This window comes from Rattus rattus, chromosome 8 (assembly GCF_011064425.1).
Source record: "Rattus rattus isolate New Zealand chromosome 8, Rrattus_CSIRO_v1, whole genome shotgun sequence".
Classification (NCBI taxonomy): domain Eukaryota; kingdom Metazoa; phylum Chordata; class Mammalia; order Rodentia; family Muridae; genus Rattus; species Rattus rattus.
The window spans coordinates 104545150-104554277 of record NC_046161.1 but is presented as its reverse complement, the minus strand read 5'-3'; the positions used below and the strand labels follow the sequence as shown (position 1 = coordinate 104554277).

The window sequence follows — 9128 nt, the reverse complement described above, 5'->3', positions numbered from 1 at the left end:
TTGTTCACCAGTGTCCTTGACTTGTTCACGGAATTACTTGTTTACTTACTTGTTTAGAAACAGGTATTTATGGAGCCTTGCTGGCCTGGAACTCGCTAGGTAGCCAAAGATAGCTTTGAATTTTTGATTTTCCTGGCTCTATGCCCAAAGTGCTAGGTTTCTGTAAATTGGCATCATCATGTTTTGCTACCTATGGAATACTTTTTGTGCAGAAGACTAAATTTCATCACTATTGATTTCTTAGATGTATAAATTTTACTTTTGTCTTTTTTTCATTTAAATGCGTCTGTATATTGTAGATAATTTCTATCTATGCATCACTCATATGCTTGGTACCATTGGGTGCTAGGCAGTTAGGAGCTGCCATGTAGCTGCTGGAAACAGAAACTAGGTCCTCTGGAGGAGCAGCCAGCCAGTGTCCTTAACTGCTGAGCCATCCTTCCAGTCCCAAATGTAGACTTTTTTTAAATAATTTGTGTCTGTGTCATGGGGTTATGTCATTTATTCATTTATTTTGTTTTATTTGTGTGTGTGTGTGTGTGTGTGTGTGTGTGTGTGTGTGTGTGTGTGTGAGGGGTGGGGGGGTGAATATGTTGGAAAGGGGAGAGGATGTAGGCACATGTGTGCCATGGTGCTTATGATGTGGAGGCCAAAGGAAACTCTGAGGACTTGGTGTTCTTCACTGTGAGCTCTGGGGTGGAGTGCTGACTGTCAGAGGTGAGCAGGGCGTCCCTTACCTGCTGAGTTTTGTTGCTGGCCCTTGTCTCATTTGTTTTAGTTATAATGATCAGTTTAACATTTTATTCCAGATAAGATGAAAGATGCCATCATAGCGAAGCTGGCCAATCAGGCTGCGGATTACTTTGGCGATGCTTTCAAACAGTGTCAGTACAAAGATGCCCTCCCCAAGGTCAGTTACCGCCCTCGTGGATGGTCGGCGGTCGGGCATGTGGGGATATTTATGTATGAGAAACAAGTTGAAGAGTATGTTCTAACAAATGAATGTGGTGTTTCAATGGAAACATTTGAAGAACAGCTTTTAGAATGCTGTTTAAGGTGCATGAGCTGCTCTGTTGGGGGACACCTTTCTATTTGCTCTTTACTGAGCTTCTTTTCCTGAGCTGAAGCTCTTTCTGGAAAACTCTGGCCACCTGTCTCCATCTTACTATCATTCTGGTTGTTGATAGTTTTGGGAGAAGCATGGAGGTGGAGCATGTTGGTGACTCACATTTTAAATTATTATCCTGTTTTCTTAGGGATGAGCCTTAAAGCACAAAAACAGACATAAAGAAAGGAAAGAAAGCCTAAGTGCATCTGTTTCCTTGGTTAGAGTTAGGTTTTCCCAGCAGGCATAGATGGCAGGTTTGGTTGCTAATGAACAGTGAAGGCAGGGCAGCTGTCCTGACCACACACTGCAGGAAGCATTGCTTCACTGTAAGCCTTTCTAGGGAGTGGGGAAGACTGTTCCCAGATGGCTTGGAGGTGACAAAGTGTGTACCCGGATGTGGGCACGAAGGATGTTTCAACTACTCTTCTTCATAGCTGGGCAAGAACTTGGTTATCTGTGGTATTGGTGGTGTCTGTAGGAGAATCCGTGAGTTGATGTTATTCAGGAATCTTTATAAATTATGAAACCGCAGAAAACATAGGGTACAGTTCAAAGTAGACCTAAGGTGCTGAGTAGTAAGTACGTGAGCAGAGGAGGGCGAATGTCAAGATCTAGGGACTTAAGGCACACCAGGCTTGAGGCTGTTGCTAGGCAGTTCCCAGCACTTACAATACATGAGGTGCCCCAGTTTAGAAGTCTGTCCAGGATCCTCCTGTGTTGCTGCCATTACTCAGACCCTCTCACTATGGGTAATTGCTCAGTGCACTGTCACATCCTGTCGCATCAATAATTCAGTCCTGTTCCAGTCTGACCACGGTCCTGTCATCTCAAAGACTTGGACGCCACCTCTGCACCTGCCTGTGTCTCCTGAAACGTCTTTACAGAGACGCTCCAGCCTTCTTGGAGTGCCGGCAGTTTTAGTCTGCAATGTCTGAATTTCTCTCTTCACTGAGTCTCCTGTGGTATTTTCTTATCCAGTTCTTATTGGATGTCCATAAGCAGCAAGTCAGTACTGGTTCTAACTGGATGTCTGCAAGCAGTGGCTCAGAGTGCTGGGGTTTTTCTTTAGCAGACAGAAAACACGGTAGTAACTTGGTTCTTAATAGAACACTTATATAGTGTATTCATTGGTTTTTAAAAATACCATGTATTTAATGAAAACAGTGAAATTGCAGGATAGGACTCGACATTTTGGAAGAGCCCCTAACAATATCATGCCTTTCTTGGTTTACGTTTGGATTTAAGTATATCAGATTATAGTGATTTCAAAAATAAATTAGGGCAAAGTTACACTGTATCATCACAGTAATTGGTGTATTTGTATGTTTGGGATATATTTTTGAGTCTGTAATACTGAAATGTTAATATTCATATGATACTAAGTCATTTTTTATTGGCTACCATATCTTTATTCTAGTATCCTGGCATGTGAGTTTGCGTGAGAACTTACCTTACTGTCTTTTGTCTTTTAACCATGATGACACAGTCAGCTCTAGAGCAGTTCATTAGTGTATGTGAGTAACGGTGCTATAGGGGCCTGAAGGCTGGGTAAGGGGCTAAGAAAGCATCTAAAGCTGGGCTTGGGATTCATTCCCCCACGAACTTCCCAACTTTCTAGTGCATGCCTTTCTTCCTGTAAACAAAATGCTGATTTTCTGACTCCATAGAATGAGCTTTAAAAAACCTGAATTGGCTTCATTTAACAGCTTAAAACAAATAAACAAACAAACAAACAGACAAACCCTAATTTTTTAACTGACAGAAAATTGAATTCACAGATGGCAATTCCTGCAAAACCAGGAGGTCTTCTCTGCTCACACCTAATGACTAACTGTCTAAACCATTACTGGGTGATTGTAATTTCTGTCTCCTTCTCCTTTCTCTTCCTGCATCCTTGTTGTCTGTGATGGTTTGTGTGGTTGGACTTTCCCCTGGTCAGTATTTTTATTTCCAGGAGGTATTCCCTACCCTGGCTGCAAAGCAGTGCATCATGCAGGCCAATGCTGAGTACCACCAGTCCATCCTGGCCAAGCAGCAGAAGAAGTTTGGGGAAGAGATCGCAAGGTTGCAGGTGAGTCTTCCTGTTTCTGCTGAGTGACCCAGGTTTCCCATATATTGTCTTTATCAGCAGAGGCAAGTGGTGGCTTTTATCTTTGTATTTTACCCACAAACATGCTTTGTAAAATCTTACGTGTTATCTAAAAATTGCATTTAAATTTTTATCCCGTTTTATTTTTTGTCCATGCTTATTTTAATGTAAAAGTATTCTAAATTAATTATTTGCGTAGCTTGTGTGGTAGGCTGGTCAACTGGAGGTTGTAACCCCACAGTTTTAGAGGGATGTGGGGTTATGCATTCTGGTCTTTTCCCTGTGAGATTCTTTTTTGCTTCTACACTGTGTGTATGGGGCAGGTGCCCTTGCTCTTGCTCGTTCGATTGCTCTCTCTCTCTCTCGCTCTCTCTCTCTCCGTGTCTATGTCTATGTCTGTCTATGTCTATGTCTATGTCTATGTCTATGTCTATGTCTATGTCTATGTCTATGTCTACGTCTATGTCTAGAAGCCAGAGGTCCACGTCAGGTGTCTTCTTCAGTTAAATTTTACCAAAAGGTGAAAAGAGAAGCACACAGCAAAGCCCTAAACAGGTAATATGCAGGGCTGATGTCTTTCTGTCGTCTTCAGGGCAGCTGCTGTTAGGGACAGTAGCTGACTGTGTGGTTGCACTGACTGTGGATTGGACAAGTGTCAGCTTGCGTCCCAGCTGCCTTCACCAGAGTCACTTTCCTCCTTTTCCTGTGAGGGTGTCCGCCATGTTCTTTGAGCTCTGGAGCTGTGTACTGGGCAGTTCTATCTGCCAGCCTGAGATTACCCAGTCCCCAGCCCTCTGGTGTCTGACTGTCGACAGTGTGGCAAGTGAGCCCCGCTGAGCTCTGTACTGGGGTAGCTGTCGTGAGGTTCAAACCCACTGAGCGTTAAGTACTTTGGTAGGGGCATGTGGCCATGGATGGCAAAAGTCTGCTGGAGCATCAGAGTTTAGCTTCTAGGTCAGTGTCCTTGTGGGCAGGTACATGGCTCCAGAGAGTGATCACATGTGACCTCAGACCCAGGGCCATTCTCAGATGCTGAGTCAGCGTCCACCTCCCCGTACACTTCTGCCTGCAGGCTTGGACATAGCCTAGTGGTCTGGTTCTTTGGGCTTACCTCTGAGGGTTGTGTCTCACTCTGTGGCAGCTTGACTTTAGGCTCTAACCTGTTGCTTCTTGTTCTCAGGCCTCCAGGGTAGCTCAGCTCTATAGTAGAGTTCTACTCAAGGTGGCCACCAGCCATCATGGGTGTTGTCAAATGGAAAACTGGAGCTCCTCCCTCTACTGCTGACCTGTTCTGCTTGGGAGAGCCACTTTGTCACCAGATCCTGTGTCTGCATTTGAGACATTTGACAAGTGTGGGCTCCTTCTGAGGCAGGATTGGCAGTCTCTTTCACCAGGGTCCAGTCTGTCCCTGAGACCCCAGGACAGGAGTGGCATACTGTCTGACTTTTCTTGCTGCCCTTGAGTCCATTGGTCAGTTTCTGATACATTTCTTCTTTCTCTCTTTGGAAGAGCCTGTCTGTTTTTGACTTTTTAGAACACAGCAGTACTTTCTAACTGCCTTGCCTAGAAGCTTTGTGTATGTGTTTTGCTACTATGGTTGCACACTTAAAATGTTAGTTCCTCCCTCCTTCCCTCACTCCCTTCCTCCTTTCTTCTCTCAGTCCTTCTCTCCCCATCCCCTCTCTTTTTTTGAGGCAGTTTTTCTCTGCATAGCCCTGGCCATTCTAGAAAACTCCTTTTAGACCAGGCTGGTCTTGAACTCAGAGATCTGCTTGCCTCGTCCTCCTGAGTGCTGAGATTAAAGGCATACACCACCACTGCTTGGCCTAATTTAGTTTCTTTAGCATGGAATTTTCAATATTTTTGGGTAGTACTTCCTTAGTAAATTTAGAAAGTTATAATACACATTTGTTGTTATTTATTTATTTATTTATTTTATTTTTTTATTTTTTTCCGGGGCTGGGGACCGAACCCAGGACCTTGCGCTTCCTAGGCAAGCGCTCTACCACTGAGCCAAATCCCCAACCCCTATTTATTTATTTTGAGACATAGTCTTACATAAGGTTTACTTCACACTCACTATGTAGTTGAGGATGACTGTGAACTCCTGATTGGCCACTTTCTACCTCCCAAGTGCTAGGGCTAAGGTATTTCTCCTCTTCCCTTCCTGCTTAAACAGGGCTTGATTCGTGTTTCCTTATGAATGGATGGTTCAGAGTTGTCTCTGTGAGATACTTTTTATTTACATGTGTTGGAATATGACTGGCTTTCCTGGGTGGCCTTTGGTGGCTCTAGCACGGCTGTGTAGAGGCTCCTCTGCTCGATGGTGTGGGAAGGAATCGTCCTCTACACCCGTGCTTCCCATTTGAGTCTGTGCCGTGTTCTCCTGGTGTGTGCTCCTCTGCCTTCTCCCGCTTCAGTCCTTCTCTTCACCTCTTGTCATCTGCTAACTCTACCTTCAGAACTGGGTAGGCTGACCCTTGCTCAGTGCACGAGGCCTTCAGTATCCCATCTTTTTTATGGATTCCTGTTAGGTTAATCAGTTGGTGTTGCTTTTGTCTGGGCTGCTTGTGTCTTACGGTGCCATCCATCCATTGTTTCTGACTTGATCTAAGCAGTTCCCACTAAGGATGCTCTGTGTGCTCCATTCTCCATGTTTTCGGGATGCCTCAAATTAAGGTTCTGTTTGAGGAGCTGTTCAGTGAATTTGCAAATCAAATTTGATTTGCGTGTAAATTTGTATTTTTTCCTAGGCTATACCGCAGATCTTTGTATGCCAGTCCTCCTTTCTCTGTAGTTTCATATTGATCTTAGATGCTTTAAAGTGTAGCCTACATTTTGTGTTATTAAGAGTAGATCTGTTTCCTCTGTTGCTTCACATTTGGGGTCGTGCGCTTGTACCTTGCTGTATGTATTTGTGTCAAGCACTACTTACACATATCAGTTTAGTAACTCTGAATGAGTCACCTATAACTGAGTTCTTTTTTTATACATGTGATTACCTGCTTGTCCAATTGCTTGCTGTGTCTGGGACCATGGTGATACTGGTGGCTTTCACTTTTCTGCTTCTAGGAATGTTACATGTTTATATTAAGCATAGTACCAACTTAGGGAGTGAAGATTTTTTTTTTTTTTTTTTTTTTTTTTGGTTCTTTTTTTCTCAGAGCTGGGGACCCGAACCCAGGGCCTTGTGCTTGCTAGGCAAGCGCTCTACCACTGAGCTAAATCCCCAACCCTAAAGGGCATCATCAGATCTTATTACAGATGGTTGTGAGCCACCATGTGGTTGCTGGGATTTGAACTCAGGACCTTTGGAAGAACGAAGATTTTTATTATGTTTAAAGAACCTTGTGTCTGTTTCTGTTCTACTAAGATAACAAAAGGAAAGGGAACACCCAGCCAGGGTGATGGTCCTTGCTGTCGAGTTTAAGTCCCAGAGTCCATGTGGTAGAGGAAAGGACTGACTCCTGGAAGTTGTCCTTTGACCTCCCAGTGCACCTGTATGCATACACACACAAAAATAAATAAAAAATAAAGCTGCCAGGAGGTGGTGGCACACACACCTTTAATCCTAGACTCAGGTGGCAGAGGCAGGCGGATCTCTGAGTTTAAGGCCAGTCTGGTCTACAGAGCGAGTTTTAGGACAGCCAAGGCTATTCAGAGGAACCCTGTTATTCTCGTGGGGTGTTACTGCTGTGAACAAACACCATGACCAAGGGATTTCTTATAAGGACAACGTTTAATTGGAGCTGGCTTACAGGTTCAAAGGTTCAGTCCATTATCATCAGGATGGGAACATGGTGGTGTCTGGGCAGATATGGGGCTGGAGGATCTGAGAGTTCTACATCTTCATCCAAAGGCAGATAGGAGAAGACTGGCTTCCAGGAAGTTAGGAGGAAGGTCTCAAAGTCCACCTCCACAGTGACACACTTCCTCCAATAAGGCCATGCCTACTCTAAGGCCACACCCCCTAATAGTGCTACTCCCTGGGCCAGGGACCACCATACTGTCATGAAAAACTAGAGAAAAAGGAGAGAGAGAGAGAGAGAGAGAGAGAGAGAGAGAGAGAGAGAGACAGAGACAGACAGACACAGAGACAGACAGAGACAGACAGACACAGACAGAGACAGAGAGAGACAGAGAGAGAGACACAGACAGACAGGCAGACAGAGAGACAGAGACAGAGACAGACAGAGACAGAGACATACAGACAGACAAATGAACAAACCATCATGCCAGTCAGTTTTCTTGTCCTCCAGTTTTGAAGGCTTTACCCATGAGTATTTCCTTTGGTCCTGCAATGAGCCAGTACCTCATGGTGCAGTGTGCAAACCATTTCACCTATGGCCAAGATGCAAGAGAGGGCAAGTAAGAAGCTGATCTCTGCGTCCTTTTGTGGAGTACTTCAGTGTCTGGACACCTTCTATGAAGCTGCCCTTCTTACGTTAGCCTCCCATGCTGAGGACCAAGCCTTTGACCTCCTGAGATGTTTGTCCCAATGATGAAAATGTGGTGCTTTATCTAAAGCCTTGACATTTTTAAATTTAAATTAGAATATTTCAGAGAATTATGTAAGCAGATAGTCTAGTATTAAACCACTATTTTATGTAGGGTGGTTTTGGTGTTTTGGGCTTGCTGTATCTCATCATGGATCAAGTTTACACAGTTCTCTATGAGCCGAAAGGTCTGGTAAATTACACTGATTGTGCTTTTCAAGTCTTTTATCTTTTTTTTTTTTTTTTAAACTTAGTCCCAGTATGGACCTAAACATTCAGCCAGGAATGTTAAAAATCTTTGACATGGACTGAGTTACTAGTAACTTATGATTTTTTACATGGCTAGTGTTTTATATGCAGAATTAAGAAGTTTTGTAGCTTACGATGGCAGGTGTTAAAACAAGTGCTTGTTTCATCCCTGACAATTCTTTTATCAGAATTGTCAGTGTGGAGGGGCTGCATCTCTGATTGCTTACTCTGTTTTTGTTTTCTTCCGGAGCTGAGGACCGAACCCAGGGCCTTGCCCTTGCTAGGCAAGTGCTCTACGACTGAGTAAATTCCCAACCCCTTGATTGCTTACTCTATAGTTTGAAGACCTTTGTCTTAGGGCCCCATAAAGGTGTTTAGTACTTCTTAATTATCCTTAACGGTTGTACAGCTTGTGGGAATTACTTAACATCCAGCCTTCATTAGTGTCAGTTTATGTGGATTGGCCTACCTTTCCTTTCCTGCCTTGGCAGCTCATTTGTGGATTTACAGGGGCGTTTGCCCCTCTCTAGTCTTAGGTACTTTGTCACGGAATTTCCAGGTTGTCCTGTCAAGCACAGCACTGGAAATCCTGGGAGCTTAAAAAAGCTTGGTAGAGAAGCCTTCACCTGTAAACAGCCTCTCTATAATGCTTACTTTCAGCATGCAGCAGAACTGATTAAGAATGTGGCCTCTCGCTATGATGAATATGTCAATGTGAAGGATTTTTCTGACAAAATCAACCGTGCCCTGGCTGCAGCAAAGAAGGATAATGATTTTATTTATCATGACCGTGTTCCGGACCTTAAGGATCTGGATCCTATCGGCAAAGCCACGCTTGTGAAACCCACTCCAGTTAATGTACCCATCAGCCAGAAGTTCACGGGTATGCTGTTTTCCACATACACTGTAGTGCATTTGTGTTTTCTCCAGGTCTTTCCTTCCCTCCTCTCTCCTTTCTCTATCTTTCTTTTCTTTGCCCTCATAGACCCTAAAAGTTACTTATTTTCCTTTTTTTTGAGTCGGGCTTTCTCTGTAGCCCTGGCTGTCCTGGGATTCACTCTCCAGACCAGGCTGGCCTTAAACTCTGCCTGCCCCTGCTCCCCAAGTGCTGAGATAAAGGGTGCACCACCACCGCTTGGCTTTATCTTCCCTTTTCCATGAAGAAGATGATGCTTTGGTGCGTCCT

General features: G+C 44.1%; 1 protein-coding gene across 2 annotated transcripts in view; it reads left to right on the top strand.

Moving 5' to 3' along the window:
* Pdcd6ip (programmed cell death 6 interacting protein) overlaps positions 1-9128 on the top strand; it is a 54774-nt gene that overhangs the window by 18257 nt on the left and 27389 nt on the right. Inside the window, exons 6-8 of one of the 2 annotated variants that reach the window (XM_032910945.1) lie at positions 810-910; positions 3048-3179; positions 8603-8825. In XM_032910945.1, the coding sequence (XP_032766836.1) occupies positions 810-910; positions 3048-3179; positions 8603-8825 (456 nt within the window). The remainder of the gene's footprint in view (positions 1-809; positions 911-3047; positions 3180-8602; positions 8826-9128) is intronic. The other variant, XM_032910946.1, reaches the window with a different exon arrangement.